The following is an 18654-nucleotide window of genomic DNA, read 5'->3' as shown; positions in this document are numbered from 1 at the left end:
GGGGGAAAAATTCCTTCCGGCACAGCTCTCAGCTTGCTGTTTCCCACCTGGTGCCAAGGACGAGATGTTTGTCTCGCAGGCAGCCCCTGCAGACATCGCTGACAGCCGGAGAGTGGCCACGTGTGCTGGAGCCTGAGCCAAGAGGAAATCTCCCAGCCGCTCTGATGCGGGCTGGGCTGAGCTGGGCGGTGAGGAGGCTGCGGGGACTCGCTCGCTGCTGCACGCCCTGCCTTGGGCATGCTGGTGCCCCTCTACAGAAACATGGGGTTTTTAGCAGATGGTTCAAGGTGGTATGATCCCTACGTGTTCTCCTAGATATTCTTGCATCTAGGACACCTTCCTTCCAGACTGTCCCTGCTTACATGCCTGAAGGGTGTGATGGCGATGAGGTGGTTGATTGCTCTACCTTTACCCATGTTGTCTTCTTGTTCCTTGTGCTCCTACTTTGCTTGTTGTCTCATGTTTTGTCTTCTGGCGATGTGTGCTTTGGGCCTTCCTGAGTGGTGTTTGGATGGCAGAGTGGAGTTCTGCTCCAACATAACTAAACAAAATATGGAAAATACGGATAATAGCAGTGATGGGTCCTGGCCCATGTAGGCTTCCACACCCCTGCTTCACTCAGTTGCCAACCCCCTGAGGGGTGGCAGCTTGATAGGTGGAGAAATTGGTCCAGGTTCTCCTGCCTAGTGATACAGAGTGGGTTGAAAGGAGAGGGGAAAGCAGCTGGGGCTGCTGATAGGAGACTGGGAAACTTTGTGAGGAGAAGGAGCAGGAGTATGATGCCAGTAAAGAAACAGTGTGGGAAGAGGTTGAAGCAGACAGCCCTTGCAGGTAGCAAGGAAAGGGTTGTCTCAGCAATGCCGTTTCCACCCTTGACAGGTGTGGGTGGTTATGTGCCTGGTGGGGACAGATCTCTTGATGTCTTTCTTTCCTTGTTTAATTCTTCCAGGCAGTGTGAAAGCCCAAGTGGTCTTGACATACCAGCTCTTTCTCTGATGCAGATCTAAAAGCACAGCGCCGGGATTAACATGGCAACCTGCACCAGGTCTGGAGCAGTTATGGGCCCTGTGGCAGAGACGAGGACTAAGGAAATGGTTCAGGTCAGCTCAGGCAAAGCAAAGAAGAGCTGGAAAGGGGTGTTTGCAGAAGTAGCTACATTCCTATGTCAGTTCTAGAGAAGCGTTCACTCGTAGGAGTCTGTCCAGTTCTGGCAGGAAAAGGTCCAGGCAGACTCCAGGAAGGTGCTGAAGGCATCATCTACTGCCTCATCCAACTGCATGTTCAATGGTTGGTGTAGTGGTTGAGGTTTTGGAGTTGGATGGAAGTCTGTGTTTGCTGGAGTTGAATGACTGTGTGTAGGAACGGATGCTGAAGGACCAGTAGTATTTTGGTCTCAGAAATGCAAAGGAGGAGAAGGAGCTGTAGTAGCTCACAAAGAGAAAAGCAGCATTTCTCCAGCGTGAGCCTTGATGCGGAGCTCAGGGAATGAGCTGGAAGCAGATAGGGGCTATCCAGGTCCCCAGCAATCTGGGCTGGACCCTGCAGCCCTGCTTGGCAACCACACTGTCCTGTTCCTTCCTCCCACTGCACAAAACCAGCCATAAATAGCTGCGGGATGTAAGGGGAAGGAACTGAATATAAGGTGAATGAGCTGATCGTAAAGCCCGAGTAATCTCTTTTTCGTATGTGTCCTGTGGTGAATGAGCATTTGTTCAGGTCAGGGGAAGTGACACCTCCCCTGCCTCGGAGAGAGTGGGCAGGAGCCGGTCCCTCTGCCTGCCCTGCTGCCGGCGAGGGCTTAACCTCCATGGGAGCATCTTATCCTGGGCATCAGCCTGCAGTCACCAGATCGGAGCAATTCATAATGGCTTGGCAGCCCCTTCTGCTGCCAAAAGAGATTTACCATCCAGTGCGGCCTCATTTTAATTACTGCCGGCACTTAGGGGTCTTTATCTGTCTTCCTTTACCCATAGGGATGTTGTCAGTTTTGATAGCTAATCTGGAATTAAGCTGATGATCCATAAAGTAGGGCCACTCTTTGGCCAATAATTCACTGCTGTCACCAGCTTCTTTGTGCTATTAGGAGAGTGACTGGAAAAACTGATTTACTGGCAGCTGAGAGCATCTCTGGAGCCCATGAAGACAGCAAAGGGGATCCTTACTGCACCGGTAGACCCTGGGTGATGCACCGTAGGGGTTTTTCCTTTTCAAGAGATGGTATTTTGAGTGCTAGAAGTAAAGACTATAACATTTTTATGTCTGAAGATACAAATTCAGAGCTGTGGTTCACCTCTTTTGGCAACCATTGCCACAGGCTGGTGGAGACAGTGTCCCATGGCTGACCCTTGCCCACCCTCAGTGGCAGGAGGTGCTGCCTGTGGCTTGATCATAGAATCATAGAATTGTCAGGGTTGGAAGGGACCTTAAAGATCATCTAGTTCCAGCCCCCCCACCATGGTCTGCCAAGTACAGCTTCAGCAGTACAAAATCTGCGACGTCTTGAGGCAGGCGGCATGGGAAAGTGCAGAATTGGCTTTTGAAGCAGCTGATAAAACAGCTGATGTGTCCAACGCATTTTCCCAAGCACCAAAAAAGATTTTTCCAGCTCTGAAGCCTGCTTTCACTTTATTAACGCTTGATTAGCGATCGCTCCTTGTTGTGCTGAGCTTGAAATAGGAGTACAATTAGGAACAGGTTTCTTCTCTGCCATGTCTGTGCTGCCAAGGTGTGTCCAACGGGAAGGGCTGTAAGGAAACCACAATTTGGGTGTCCTCCTGCCAAAATGAGCTCTTCTGTCCGTGGACTAATGTTGTGGTTGGAAGGGCAGCAATGCCCATCTGTGCACACACACACTCATATTTTTGCAAGACAGATCCTGGTATTTGGAGACATTTTAAAAGTTTTAAATATCCTTATTTTTTAAATGACATTTGGTGCTCAGTGCCAGGGAACACTGAGTTTTTCTGTAATATGCATTGCATTTTGTTGCTGCCCAAGAAGGGGAAGACTGTCTGGAGCTTGGAAAGAAGCAAGTGAAAAATGATGCTGGTGCACACTCCGGTGCCACCAAGGCCTCTGTCCACAGAAAGAATAAACCAAATGGAGCTGGGAAATAGGAAGGTGGAGCGGAGGGCGTTAGCAAATCTCATGGTCAGGGCTGGTTAAATAATAAAGTATTTGCTAATAAAAGACTTTTTTTCCCATGCTATTTCCAGGGCTAATAAGCAGAGGAGGTGGAGAGAATCGATTCTCCTGTTGCATGCTTGCGTATGATCAGGCCGCAAAATTCAAAACACATGAGTTTTCAAAAAGTCCACAACTTCAGCCTTTTAAAATGGGTTCCTTTCCCCGATTATTGCTTGTGATCAGATAATGACCTTCGTGAGCAAAACAACCCCAGCTGTATTTCATAATGGGAATATACTTCTGTGCGTCGTAATGAGCTGTTAACAGGGAACAGTATCGTGTGAAAATCTGCACGTTTCCCATGATGCTGCCCTGAATTAAAAGCCACCCATAAATTATTCAGCATTACAGATTTCAAGGTCAGGATTGGCCATAAGATCTAGTTTTTCTCCCGCAAAAACAGTGTTTTCAGCAGGCTGGAATTTAAAATAGATGAACCTCACCTGTCGGGAATCTGGGGAACAGTGTGGGTACTACGGCGGCGTCGGTGTTGGGTACTCGAAAGCGTGTGGCCAGAGCGGGCAGCTCTTGCGGTGCCGGGGGAAAGGACACCTTTGCTTCTCCTAAACTCTGCCGTACCGAGGCTTCTGAAGAAAGGCATCCCAAGTTTTGCAGATAGCCGTGAGTTGGCAGGTTTGGTTGAGTTTTGAAAGGTTTTCCAGCAGAGCCAGGGGCTGGTTTTCACTGCTGGGTTGAGTTCCCAGAGTCCCTTTTGTGATGCCCAGCAGCACATGGACACACAGCTGGGGATCCAGAGGAGTTTCTGCACTAAAGCACTTTTTCTGCTGGATGTGAATTCTTGATTATTAAGCATATATTACAATTCTGAGTATTATTTTAGCTGCAAGTTCAGTCTCCGTCCTCTCCAGCTTTTTAGGTTTGATCGTATTCCAGAGGCTTACTAAAAACATGCGAAGAATTTCAGCAAAACTCTATGGAACACTTTTATTAAATTCTTTCAGTCATGCAAGCTAAATTAAATGACAGTTCTGTCCACCAAAAGATTACAAATATCAATCAGACTTCTCCCCTAAACTCATGAAGGAATTAAATGTTTTTCTGTAAGTCTTCTATTCCTCTTAATAATTTCTTTGGCAGTTCTCTTTATATATTTTTGAAGTATGTTGAAAGGGATGATTTCTGCCCTAAAGGAGCACTCTGTAGTTCACTGTCGATATATTAACTGAATTTGTGGGCACAATTCTGGGTATTGCTCAAATTGATATTTGCAATAGCCTGGGTGTAGTTTCCAAAGGAGAAAACAGCTATTAAACTACAGTCCAAGAAACACAATGCTGATTTCTTTTCCAAGATGGGAGATTAATGATAAAAAATATGTTGCAGCTCTCACTGTTTATGTTAAAATTGAAAAAACAAGACCAGGTGGCTCAGTGGGCTGGTGGGATGGTGAGCTCTGAGTAAAGTGGTTGTAAAGAATGAGGAGTTATAAAGATTTCAACATACAGTGGCCGGTCCAAATCCAGCTGAGTCATTACCCCACGTTGCTGCATCTGTTTTTGTCTGGTCACTCTACGGTTATGAATAATAGTCTAAATCACGCTGGGATGCCCTGGGGAGCTTTCCTTGTAGAAAGGCTCAGCACACCGTTCCCATCTGCCTTGTTTTTTAAGCTGTAGGGAGGCCACAGGACAAGCCAAGCAACAAACACGTATGTGGAGAAGTATACGGCAGCTGACACGGCGGCGGAGGAACCACAACTGCCCGACCCGTCCAGAGGGTCACGGTTTAAAAGGGATGAGACTGGAAATAAAACTGATGTACGTCTGAGCCAATTGAGCTTGTAGTCAGGAGCAACAGCCCACGTGTTTCCTGCCATGGTGGTCTTTTGCAACCTAAGGGATTCTATGGTTTTGTGGTGCTGGTGCCCACAGGAGCTGAACACCTCGGAGATGCATGCGTGTGCATGGACTCCCACAATTAGTGCTCTAGTTTACATCGGGTACATTATGGTGTATTTTTGCCATTATGGTTTAGCAAAGAAGAGTAGATATGACTGCAAACTCTTACAGCTGGATGAATTGTGATTAAGTTAAAGCTATCTCACTGTTACATACTACTTTAGTCATTGCCACACTATGTATTTTCCTGCCTCTTACCATAGGCTTTAAACCACAGGACATGAATAAACGGTAATGTTAGGGTTCAGTCAGCTCCACTTGCTATTTAAGGATGGGGAATCTATGTTCAGGCCACCAAATATAATTTCATAAAGCGTGCAGACCATCGGGGAGTTTGTGTAATGGTCGATGAGAGGGACGGTGGCTGCTGCTCCGGCTGAAGCCGAGGCATCCGGCAGCATTTGCAGGCTGGCATCCGGCAGCATTTGCAGGCTGGATGCACCAGCGGAGCGGGTCTCGTGTGAACAGTGTCAGTAGGTTTTATGTCGCAGGCTTCATTTCTCCCAAAGCCAGCCACAAAATTTGACTCATTGAACCTCCCTGTGGTTCTCAGCAGCTGGGGAGTGCATGGCCATGGCTGGAGATTTTGTCCTAGAAAAGGAAGGAGCAGCGTGGCACAGGGCTGTCGTGTTCACTCAATCTGAAGTTGGGCCTTGCACGGCTTTTCTTAGAAAGTTCCCGGTTTATTGTGGCTACAGAGGTGGAGGAATTAAGCTGCTAATTTATGACATGCCAAGGAAAAAGTAGTAATACAAGAAATGCTTGGCAATTTTAATGTTTGAAAACACACAACTGAAAAATCCTGATTTTCCCCTATCCCCTGCTGAGCTTATTAAATCTGAAAATATCCCAAAGCTTAATTCTCTCCGCCAGAAAGTTCCTCTGCTGTTTTTGGGTAAGTGGTGAAAGCTGTGCTGCGGGGCTGCGCGGTGGGGTCCTGGCTGGCTTGGTCCGTGCCTTGGATGCAGAGATGTGAGCATCCTGCCGCTCAGAGGCTGTGATTCCTGTCCACCACGGTGGGCTTGGTTTTTTAGCACTGGAGCGATAGGTTTGAACCAGTGCGTGTTCTGTTTAGCTGCTGTGCATGGGAGACCCTCATTACACCAAGAGCTGATGTGCTCTGTGCTGAGGAGTGCTGTTAGCCGTGGGCTTCCTTTGGAGGAGAGAAGTGCAAGTGATGGGGTAAAGGTTTGAGCAGTTGACATGTTCAGTTCCTATGTAAGGTCTTCCCCATGCTACCCACAGCAATGCATTTTCCTTTTCTTGTTGTTTGTTTTTTGGGGATCTTTTGTGGTTATGTCATATTCTGGGAGAGGAGGCCTGCAAACGTCTAAATAAAATAAAATTCCTGAAAAATGAACTTAAACAGTCTGAGCCAAAGCCTGTTGAAGGCCGTGGAAACACATCCTCTGAGTTTTGGGGAGGTGAACTGCCTTTGGCTTTCTACCGCAGATGCCGGACCCAGCACGGCTGTCACGCTGGGCAGACTTTTGCACGTGCCCGGGAGAGGTTTGCTGCTTTGTTTGATGCAGGCGGGCGAACCCAGCGGGGTCTCACATCGAACCATTTGTTTTTCATTACATTGTGCTCCTCTAATATAAACACTAAGTTATGTGGACATTGCCGTGGACAGAGCAAGCCAGATGCCGAAAGCATTCCTCTGAGGCTGTATAAACTTCAGCAGCTAAATATTTTAGAAACTGTTTTCTAAGGCTAGCTTAATAGTTAAAAAATATAACCTAGATTCTAGATATTAAAAAATGCCTTGAAAGACATGCATATTGCTGCAATAGATGGAACTAAAGCCCTCAAGTATGCGGAAAGCTCCCATTTTGCAATATCTTCTCTGTTACTTATCCTTTTCATTATATTTTTTTTAGTGCTGAGATTAAATTCAAGAAAGCTTTTAAGAGCAGAGTGGTAGTGATAGAGATTTTCAGCATATATTAACCAGCTGACTCACACTTTTTCATAGTGGATCTGGGTTTGTGATGAAATAGCTGGCTGCTTTCAGCAACAGCAAAATCAGGAAAGTCAGCGGGAAGAGAAGCCGATAGTTTAAAATGTGTCTAATCTATGCGCTACGAATGAGCGGTGTGGGGAGCTCCCACCCGTGTCTGGGAAGCAGTCCTGCCCTCCTGCGCAGGGGAGGGATTCCAGTCCCTGTCTCTGGGATGTGTAATCTGTCACCATTAGTTACAACTTGTCTTTAAAATACCCTTTAAAAGATCCTTTTGTTGTGTTGCTTGGGTATCCCAAAAGCTTTGACTAGCATCCTCTGAAATTCAAGAGTAAGGAATGAGAGTTTTAGGTTAAGTTTCTTTTCGGGGACCCCAGAGATCTGCTGTTCCTTTCACACATGTTGCTTCTCAGATGGGCGGTAGTCCCTGAAAGCAGTGAGAGTCTCTGAACAGAGTTTCCTCTTGTTGCTGATTTTTGCACCATCTGGCCTAATTCTGGACACAACTTTTGTAGCTGTCTCCTGAGCTTGCGTGGCAGTGGGGTCTCGCAGGTCTGGTGGATGTGCTCCACCTCATGCAGTGCTCACCGGGCAGAAGCCAAAGGGCACAGTTACTCCACGTGCTTTTTCATTTGTGTTTCTTCCACTGAGGTTTTGTGTGCAGCTTTTGTCCACGAATGAACCTGAGTTTGTCAGTGCTTTGGCATGAGGAGTGCCACGGAGTCCTGTCCCACTGTCCTGGCTCCGCTGAACACTGTTCCCCTCTTGCCACCTGGTCACCCTGCGAGCGAAGGATGAAGCAGTGGGAAGGGTGGAGGGAAGCTGTTGAATAACTGTGGCACCTCATGTCTTTCAGCTGCTCAAAGGGATGGCTTTGCCCCGTCAGAAAGCTCCAGGCAAAACCCCGGAGGGGGAGGAGGAGGAGAGTGGAGACTGCGACGATGAAGATGACTGCGGCAGAGGCTCTGGAGATGGAGAGCTGCAAGTGAGGAACCAGCTCCGGTTCTTAGCAGGTGATGGGGACGGTGCCACAGTGGCTGCCCTTCTGGGGGTTATAGGTCTTGGTGGGAGTATGGGGCGCTGCTCTCTGGGGTCTGCTCAGGTCCATTAGCTGCGGGTACCACCACTGCTCAGAGGCTGTTCGTGCTCAGCATCGTGCCGGCTCACCTCGGTGCCAGCAGGGGCAGCAGCTGCAGAAGACTTGTTGCTGCTTTTCCAGGTTGTTTTTGCAGGGCTCTGCTGAGGGCAGCCCCTTGGAGGAGGTCAAGGCAGGTCACAAACCTGCTGTACGTCCCAGAGTTGCCTTTTTTTCACCTTCCCACTGCTGCCCATGCTCACGAGCTTAGAGATGAGCTTTTCTGCTTTCTAGAGGACATCAGAAAGTTGGTAAGGGTTGTTCGACTGCAGCAGAGGATGGTTATTTCTGATCAAAGGTTTAGAGACCCATGGTGATTTTTTGTAAATAGCTCAGGCTCACTTTGCAGAAGTGATTTAGGTACTTGGGAGCCCAAAATTTCATTGCTTGCCAGTACAAGTCTTGTCTTTGGTTGCTTTGAAAATGGCCATGAGGAGCTCCCAGTGCTTCAAGGCTACATTATTAATAAGGTAGTCCCTGGCCACCTGCTGGGAGGAGAAGGCCAAGGGCCGGTTGTGACTGGGGCAGTCGCAAATGCTGTCATCGTGTACCTTCCCCCAACCCACTAACCACTGTCCTTCTACTCCCAGCAGCATCATCTGTTTTGCTCCTGTGAGCAAGCTCAGGCTTGAGGCTGTGTCCGTCGTGAGTGAGTGGTGTCTGCTGGATGTGGGTCCAGGGGTTGGGGGCTTGGCCCAATTAATGCTTGTTTCAGCACTACACAGCACTCTTTGAGAGACCAGACAACTGAACCTGGATAAAATCAGCTTTACAGCTTTGAAGTTTAAGAGGCAAATTTGGGCTCTTAAACGAAGCACAGATGTTTATAAATTCCCTTCCATTGGTCTGGGGTAATTAAAATATCCTTAATGAAGTGAGAGCTGAAATATTAAATGCCAGCTTCATATCAAAGATTATTGACACATTATGTAAAATATATAAAATACATATATTCAAATATTGGAGAAGGGCAAGAAAAGACATTTTAAGTCCTCCAGTCCAACTCTGAAAGAAAAATACAGAATTCGTAGGATAAAATCTACTTTATTTCATCCAAGAGCTAAATATCGAAGTGTATGTTAAAGAAATACAGGTGATCCATGTTGTCCTGAGTTGAGACAGAGATAAGTGTTTCATTTTCCATGATCTTTGTGTCACACCTTTATGCTATTTTTAATGTGTTTCTAATTTCCTCATATAGCCTTCCCCATAACATCATCGGTGATCTCTGAAGCTGGGTCTAAAATCCTTTCTTCCTTTTTCTGTCTCTCTAGGCTAGTTTAGTCACTGTATTGATCTCCCCAACAACCTGCCTGTCTAGTAATTTAGACCTCTCTTGTCACTGCGAGATGTGAACATGTAATAGGAAAAGAGCACTTGTCCTCCCTGTGCTGCGCTGCTGGCAGGTATTTGCTGCTGCCTTTGCTCCTGGATGGGTAAATATTAACTCGAAAGCAGCAGTGGCTTTGGGGCATTGTGTTCCTGGCAGGTTAAAGCTTTCAGGTTGCTGAGAGCGTGAGGTTCCTCCGACACAGCTTTTAGGCACCGACAGGCCTCTGAGGACATGAGCTGTGCTCTTGGGGTGGCTGGGGAGGCTTTGTGGTGCTTCCTTCCTTGCCCGTGCCATAATGCTCTTTTTTTGTGTTTTACTTTCAAGCAGAAAGGCGAAGCTGATCTGACAATGACAGAATCTTATTTGGTTGGTATTGGATATAAAGTGTGACTCTGTTCAAGTTTTATGTTGGAAACAAGCCCAGGAAAAGTTGCTGATGGTGTGGAAATACTCACTTTCAACATTTTTGAGAATGATATTTCTTTTTACTTTGAAAGGGTATTTTTCAATTAATTTTTTTCCATCATATCATATCACATGTACACAGCACGAAATAAAAGGGACCAGAAACCATTCCACATTCCCACCGCCTTTCCACAAATTCTAAATTTTAGGTTAGCGTGCCGATTTGAAAGGATGCCAGGCTTTGAAATCTGGAAATAGTTTACAGAATGAACTTTTACATTTAGTGTGGCTTTATCTCTCTGCTTCCTAAGGTGGGTGCCCCGTAATAGAGGCAGAAAGGACTGGGAGTGGCTGAGTTTGAGTTACTGACTCCCTGTTTTTATCCTATGCTGAGTGCTCTGCAGTGTTAGGCAGCACCACGGCTGGATGGCCGAGGGGTTCTGTGTTGCAGCACAGTGGACAAACCCAAAACCTTTCTTCGAGAATGTTTGAGTGCATCTGCCAGCCCTCGCAGGTCTGCAGTCGGGGTGCTTTGCTCTCCTTTTCTTAAGAGGTTTTGTTCAGCTTAGGAGGAAATTCCCTTTGCCCTGTGATGGAAGTGGAGATCTCCTCCCTTATGAGAGGTTTCCCAAGTCTTGCAAATGGACTTGGTGATGCCTTGGAGAGGAGGAGAGGTGGGTGCCTCAGGCTGGCACTGAGTTTGGCTGTCGGTTGAGTGAAAACGTTGGCAGTGTTTGCCATCTCCAAGGTCTTTGCATCTCTTGATGCAAAAGCAGGAGTTTTTCCTGCTCCCCGGCGTGGGTGCTGCTGGTCCTGCTAGCTAACAGCAAACAGCTGCTCAGTACTGGCCTCACCAAGATGTCCCCTCAGAAGGTCTTGAAAATGCGAAGATGAAAAAAAAAGTTAAAAAAAAAAAGTCAGTCTCGAACACAGACTAGTTTTGATTTATCGCCTGTTGTATAAAATGTAACCTTTGTTTCCTATTTATAATGAGCCTGTAATAACTGGACAGTCAACTTAAAGTTTAATGATTTAAACATACTTGTAAACTGTCAAGTCAAAAGTTTGTGAGTGACTATAAACATATGTTGGTGAGCCCTATATGCTAATAAATTCATTATTATGTTGCCCCAGTGGGAAACACGGAGATGGCAGACTTTTTTTTAATGATAGGTCTTTTATTGTTTGTCACATCTGCAACACATTAAGGATTTTGAAGGCAGATAATGTTTACAATAAGGAGAGGGAATGAAAACCTCCCAGCTCAGAGAAGAGCGCACCCTGATCATCAGTGGGCACCCGTGGAGCCGGCACCCTGGCCATGCAACTCTAAAAATAGAGCTGTGTACATACACACACGTAGGTTTAGGCCACACCAATGGCAAATCATACCTGCAAATAAATTACAATATTTTCCACCAAGTTATGAGTTATTGCAAATGTCTTCCAGGCTCTAAGACATAAACATGTGCTGGCACCCTACTGGGATTGATCGTCCTGCGTTGGGCACCCAAAGCAAACAGAGCCTGGGGTGGCTGGTGCTTCCCTGCTGTTCCAGTCAGCCAGCCACTAATTAACTCACCTCCAGCGTTTTCACTGGAGATGCCACTTATGACAGATGAGCTCATTGCCAGGAAGCCTGCAGATAAAACATGGGTGCTGGAGAGGCTCCTGCGCTGGGCGGGCAGCTTTAGTAGGCGCTGAGGGAGAGGACGTGCAGGTTTTTCTTGTGGATTTACAGAGGTGGTGTGGTCCAGCTCAACTGTGTGGGGATGCTTTGCCCCTGAGCATCTCACAAGCTTTGCTGGGAGGAAAATTTCTTTCTAGAGCATCGCCCAGGGAATGTTCTGTGCAATCCAGCAACTGGGGGGGCAGAGTGCAAGCGAAAGATTTACCCTTCCAAAGTATCTGTGTTAGGCAGTAACAAAAGTTGTCTTGGGAACAGATGGATTTGGCAGAATCAAGTAGAAATAGTTTGTCCTGGGAAGGGAAGTTGGCCTCATCCCGTGAGATATGTAAGGATAGATGCGTGCAATAAAGATATATAAAGATGGCTCTGCAAATTTGTGTGTGTACAACAGCTCCCCTGCCCGGCTGTTCCTGCTGCGTAACCTGCAGTTAGTTTTGCCTTTCTGCTTTCCCTTGTTTTTTTCTAAGGGAGAGTTTGTAGTTCAAGGCTCTGGGGAATCTCTGAGTTTTTCTGAATCCTGCCTGTTTGCTGCTCCAGCTGCCACTGGGTGGGTTGGACCTCTGTGCAGGTCTCCAGCAATCCACACCTTACCCAGGCACTGAGTGAGAAACAAGATCAGCACAGCATGTCCCTTGATTTACCCAGATCGGTAACTCTTCAGGAGCTTCTAACTTGCTTTGCCACTGATTTATCCTCTCAGCAGGCTTTTTTCGAGTGCTTTCATCAAATTACAGGCTCTCCCAGGTGGAAAAGTTGTTCGTGATAACCGCTTTATACATGCCACAAAGGTGTTGTTGCTTCCAAACGGGAATAGAAGCACATCACAGAGCAGGCGATGTTTCCAGGAGCCACCAGCCCAGAGAGGAAGGGCTGCCACGTTTGTGTGGCCGTGTCCCACCTGGACATGGAGCAGGACGCCCATGTTTTCTGCCTCACACTGCCTTTCTGGAAGCTGCTCTGGACACCCATGAGTGGCACCTTTCATCCAGTTCTGCTTTTAAACATCCCCAAATACAGCACTAAGCCACGCCGTGTTACAGAGGTCTTGGTGCTGAGAAGTCGTTCCTGCTGCTCAGCCTCTGGTGACCTTCTGCTCGTCACCTCATTTTCTCCCAGGTTTATTTCTGGAGGTGCTGTCAATCTGAGCTCTTTCTACACCCGCTGCTCCATGTCAGGAAGCAGGAGATGCTGCTGCTGCTAGGCTGACATTTAAAATGTTTTTTTATGGGGTGCAAAAGGCTGCTCGTTTCGGGTGGCGAGTGGGCATGTGCGGGTTACCCTGCCGAGGGGGTGGCTGTGCGTGGCAGCGTGGGGCACGGTTGCCCATTGCTGCAGGAAAGTTTCTTTAGAGGGAGTATTTGTGCTGGAAAAAGGAGTGTTCCTAACCTGGGAGGAGCGATCGGAGTCTGCTGGGGCTCACTCCATGCATGTGCTGGGAGACAGAGCAACAGTAGTTAAAATATTTACAAGATCATGTCTTCCCATCCTTGATCATGGTGATTGCTCCTCTGCAAATGCTTTCAGGGTGCCCATATCTGAGAAGTATCTGCTGATAGTGCTGGGCTCCATTTAGTGCTGGGTTTTGGGATGTTAATCTGTCTGCTGAGAAAGATGTTTTCAAACACTTGATTAACTTTTAAAATACTCCATGTGCAGGTAGAAAATGTCCCTGTCTGTGTGGATGTTGCTGACAGCACGGGGGCCACGTGGCTGTTGTGCCTTCCCGCTGCACAGCCTGCGGGCTGGGGTTGTCCTACTGAAAAATACCGGGCATACAATATCAATATTTCATGTATGTGACTCTGTTTCAGCAGAGGTGCCCTGTCCTTGGCTCACGGAATGAGCCATGTCAGTTTGACGTAGCATCCTTCCACTGGTTTTTGGGTTTTTTTTCTGTTCTGCTAAAAGCTTTAGGACTTATTTTTTTACTTTTTTTTTTCTTTCTTTACTTTTTCCAAAGGGGGTACTGCTGAATGCTTGACTGAAGTAAGGATAGCAGAAGCATACTGTTTTACAAGACATTCATCCTGTCCCAGGGCAAAAAAATGGCAAGGCCAAATGTCAGCTAGATTATCCTGATGGAAGAGCTGGAATTGTACCAACTAAAACAGCGCAATAGCTTGATTATTGCTTTTCTGTTTCAAGTGTTTGTGTTTGTTGAAATTTCCCCTTTTAATGAACATTTGGTTGGAAGTCAAGAATTCTTTGTCACTGTCCAAATACAAACTAGAAGATGGAGAGTCACATGCAGCAGTTGGCTGAAGCTCTAATTGAGTGACGAGTTCATTAATTCACTTTTGACGTCAGCAAAAATGATTTTTTTTTTCTAATTATTGACAGGCTGAGAATATTGCTGGTGGTGTTTAGAGATGGGCTTGTTTATAGCATCCCTCAGCTGGCTGTTTGTGCTGCTGTGACTCTTCCAGGCCTCATGTTGTATGTAATGTATACTTTTTGAAGGGTTCTCTTAGCTTTTGTGCTGTGAGTTGCTCCAAAGAAACAGTAAGTCCACAACTGAAGAACTAGATCCAAGTCCATGTTATCACTTTATATCTGGTATTTTTGGGAGCTGACTTCCAGTGCCTTGGTCCATTCTCACCCAAAGGAAGGAATGATGTACTTCTTTTTTTAAAGCAGGAGGAATGTAGGGCATGTAAACCCCTGATATCCATAAATCACATGCATCACGTACCCAGTGTGAGCAGACATTGGCCTAAATCCTTCTTCTGGAAGCCCGGATCAGCACAGATGAGGCTGGTTCTTGCGCTCAGTTTAAGGTGACTGGCTGAGGTTGAAGGCTTAGAGATACACCAAAGGTCAGATGAGATGATGCTTCTACTCTTACAAATGCACGAAAGTCTTTGAAAGTTTATGATTGCTCATCAGTCCCGGGTGTTTATAATGCCAGTCTGCTGGCAAAAGGCTTACTATCTAGCTGAGTTGCAAGTTTGAAAAACAGCTTGTATTATGCCAGAGCGTCTAAGGAGATACTTTTCAACAGTGTAATTTGGGAGCTAATGTGTCTTTAAATTGTTACCGAGTACAGCATTTTACATGACTGAACACATCAAAACAATTTCAAGTATGCAAAACTCTGCCCAGTTGCAATAGTGATAGTCATATTTATCTTTAAAGGATGATAAATCTGTTTTTCTGTGACTGAAAACACATGAATTCTTCCAAAGCTGGGAAACACAATTCCTGACTGATACAAACTTGCTTTTCTTTTTGGCCGTTTTTGATTGCAGAATGACAAAATAGTTTAACTGGATTTGGTTTTAAGGGACGACAATAAAGAAATATTTCAGACAGCAGCAGACCAGGTGCTACTTGCTAATGGACCGACAAGATAACCTTACGCTGATAGTCAGGGCATCATATCTGCGCACTTTGTCGTACAAAGAGAGGTTTGTCTGCGAGCCTGATAACAATATAATGTGTTGATTGACTTTTCACATAGAAGAGGGTGCCCCTTTCAGGAGTGGCTTGGCTTTTACTAATGCCTTACTGCAGGTAATCTGATAGAAGTGATTACAGGGATGTAACAAACAAGGCTGGAGCTCACAGTGATGCTGGAGAGGGCTCTGACCCCAAGCGTGTCCCAGCTTTGCCAGCCGATGCCTGTGCCCAGCACTCGTGCCCGTGTGCCAGCACCCAGACAAAAAATGTCTTGGGGACATCCCTCTCATGCCCTGCAGCTTCTGTGGCTCCTGGTCTTAGGAAATAAGGGATACGCCCTGCGTGAGGAAGGGCTGCCTTCTCTCCGGGCAGCATTTCCACTGCTCTGCCATCCAAGACATGCTGGTCCAGCTGAGGTCCCTTCCTTGTGGACTGCTGGATCAGTGCACCTCGCTGCATTGCCTTTAGCCCTGTTGCAGAGCAAAGATGAGTGGGGGCTGAGTGCCCATTTTAGCTCATGGTCTTTGGGGATCAAGCTACCATTTGCATATCTGCTTATACTACCTGGACGTAACTGAAGGGAGCAGATAGAGGACAACATTGGAGCTGAGCTACTGCGTGGTGGTACTGCTCTGAACCCGCAGCAACCAGCTGAACAGAAGGCTGACATCAGCAAGACTGGGATCCTTTAGTGCACAGAGCCATGGTGCTGGAGATTTGGCTACGGGCAATGGCAAGGATTAAAAAGGAAGAGGAACATCACACAGTAGGGCCACCCAAAGGTTTCACACAGTCAAAAACACAAAGAGACAAATGCACGGAACTAAGGTCCATCAAGTACTGTTAAACACAGCTTGGCTCAAGGATGAGTTTGACCTGTGTCTGCCCAGAAAGTAGCTTGGAGAAATACAACTATGTGAATAACTGGAGACACAATTAACGTGGGGCCAGGTGGTCCTGCCCCGTAGAATGTACCTAGAAGAGGGTCCTGGGCTCTCAGCTGTGGCTGCTGCATTGCTCTCCATCTTCTTGCCCTGAGGGAAATGTCCAAGAGAACAAATGGTGTTTCAAGTGGACCATGGAAGCCACCACTTACTGGAAAACTCTTGGATATAGCTTTCATAGCACTCTTGAGCCCTAAAGGGAAGAATATTGGAAATGCTGAAGTTCTCCAGACTGCCTTAAAAATCCTGACCTCTCAGTTACCAACGCAAATTTGAACAAATGTGTTTGCTTTTATATAGGATATTGTGACAATGACCTAGAAGTGCAAGTTGCAGTGTTACCTTATGGCACCAGCTGAAGGCTCTGGGGAGCTGCTGTTTGCTTAGATGTGGTTGAGTGAGAGCCTACATGGCAGCAAACTCCTTACCTGGGATCCATCAGGTTCCTACTTGCTGCAGATGGGAGCATCGCATTCTTGAGAATTAGTTTTTATATCGTTCCATAAATATAAGCATATGTATCTGTAAACTAATCAAGCCTGATTAAATGAAGCTGCGAGTTAAATATCTGGAAGACATCTAGATCTTTCCAGACAGTGATGTTCCCTAGAAAGTCATGGGTTGTAGCCCAGCTGGAGGAAAAGGCATTACCTGAGATGAGGCTCTCAAAATTAAATCAATGGAGAGAGCATGCTGGACTTGTGCACCTGGTCCTGATGCCTGGTGCTAGTGGTTGATGGTCTCCAGCAGAAGGAAATACAGACCTGCCTGGAAATCAGACTGTCTTTTTAGTCCTTGCTAAAAAGATATCAGAAGAAGGGAGAAATATGCTCCTCCAGAGAAATTTCTCAGGACTCAGCATTTTTAATCCATGTTTCTTTCTCTCTGCTCCCCACTCCTTGCTTTGCAAGTGAAAACAGTGCGCGTTTGAATCTGGGCTGCAAATCACTCATCAGCCCGTGTTGTACCGGGACGCGATCAGTTACTGAGTCAACACTGCTCTGTGCACTCCAGGAACGGGGGATTCATCATCTGTCAGGACGAAGCTCTCTTCGACTGTTGTGCATTAGCCCTGACCTGGGCGTGCACATCTGCTGGGGCTGACACTGGGAGTAACACGAACTGATCCAGGTGCGTCCGTCCGAGCGCCGGCTCCCCCAGTTCCCAGGTGGACCTCCAGCAGATCTCCGACCTCTCACGCGGCTGGGATGGATGAGCTGTGAACTGGAGGAGAGATGTCCTCCTTCCCGCGCCGTGCCTGCCAGTGGGCTGCACTCTGCCTTCCCCATCCATCCCTCCAGGTCCCGGGGCTTTTGTGGCTCCAAGGAGAGCCCAGATGGCTTTCTTCCGTATCAACAGATTTCAGGCAGCCGAGTGCTTCTGAAGGCGGCGGGCCTTGCCAGCTTTTCTGGGTCTGTGGTGCATCTCACTTGGGGCAAAAGGAGCTTGACTCCAAAATTTCACTTCCCTCCGTGTTGCTTTTCAAGCAGGTTGGAAACTTTCCGATAGGAAGACTTTGTGTTGGAAAATGCCTGTCTGCTGGACCTGGGATGCAATGATGCATGCTAGGGTTTTGGATGAGATTATTTAGTTCTGGAAGTAAATTGAAATATGTTTCTTTGCTCCTGCAGCGGGGAAAGGCAGCAACAGTGTGCTTGCCCATACTGTGAGACAATGCCGTCAGCTTTCACTCCAGAGTGGCTTCTTGCTTAGAAGTCTGCTTGAGATTACATTTTTAATTATATATTTTAATTATAGCACAGAGAAAAAAATGAAATCCAATTGAATTGATTGGACTTTGTTGGAATGGTATGTCAACTTGCCTATTTTATTTTTTTAACCACAGAAAATTTGGATGCATTTTGCCTTTGTTCTGCTTTGGAGCGGTAGCACATTCCCCTTTTTCTGTGGGAATGGAAATCTGGCATTTTGTCCAGCTTCTGTTGTTTCACAAAATGTCTTCAATGGTATTTGGGGCTTTCATCAACATCTTGTTATTCCTGCTTTTTGTTCGCTCTTTGCTTCCCACGGGACCTGCGACGATGCTTCGCCCTTCCCTCCCATGGGAAGGTGGGTCTGTGCCTAGCGTGGATCTTGAACGCAAATCCAGTAGCACCTTCCCTTTCCCACAGCTCCTTCCTCCGAGGACCTTTTCTGTGTATCCCATCTCCGACCAGCCGGGAGTCGGTGCCCGAAGTGCTGCAGTGGGGCTGAATCCCTGCTGGATGCTGAAGAACCCTGTGCACTGCTGCGTGCCGGGGTGCTGCTGCATCCCTTGCCTGGCTGCTCCCTTGGTGCTTACCCACCGTGACGTGCGGGGGACATACGTGCTGTGGTGGCAGGTACTGCTGGCTGCTGTGGGACCTCGCTGGCTGCGTCGGATTCGGCAGCTGGACAGGCTGCCAGGGCATCTGTCACCATCTCGGTCCCAGCAGGATTTCTAAAACGTGAATTACAACTGCAATGTGATACACATCCTTTTTCTTCCTCTCTCCCCCCTCCCTTCCTGTTTTAATTCAATATCTTGAGTGTCTAAAATTGTTGGTCTCAAAGCTATTTTGGGGTTGGTTGTGTCCCATGGTTACTGGAGACGCTTCCTGCATGGGGAAGCAGACATCTGCTGCAGCCTGGTTTCGGACTTTTTTGTGTTAGGCAGACTGCAGTTGGCAGGTGGGAGCCGGTG

The 18654-nt window shown here is 47.1% G+C and overlaps 1 protein-coding gene across 1 annotated transcript in view; it reads left to right on the top strand.

Annotated features, from left to right (window-relative positions):
* The window catches only part of GPC3 (glypican 3), a gene marked incomplete at its 5' end in the record, with an annotated part of 79597 nt that overhangs the window by 45161 nt on the left and 15782 nt on the right, over nt 1–18654 (top strand). Inside the window, one exon of the mRNA XM_009876777.1 lies at nt 7922–8078. Coding sequence (XP_009875079.1) covers nt 7922–8078 — 157 coding nt within the window. The remainder of the gene's footprint in view (nt 1–7921; nt 8079–18654) is intronic.

The sequence above is a fragment of the Apaloderma vittatum genome, unplaced genomic scaffold (genome assembly GCF_000703405.1).
Source record: "Apaloderma vittatum isolate BGI_N311 unplaced genomic scaffold, ASM70340v1 scaffold5369, whole genome shotgun sequence".
NCBI lineage: Eukaryota > Metazoa > Chordata > Aves > Trogoniformes > Trogonidae > Apaloderma > Apaloderma vittatum.
Note: the sequence above shows the minus strand (reverse complement) of the source record. Positions and strands in the feature narration are given on the sequence as shown.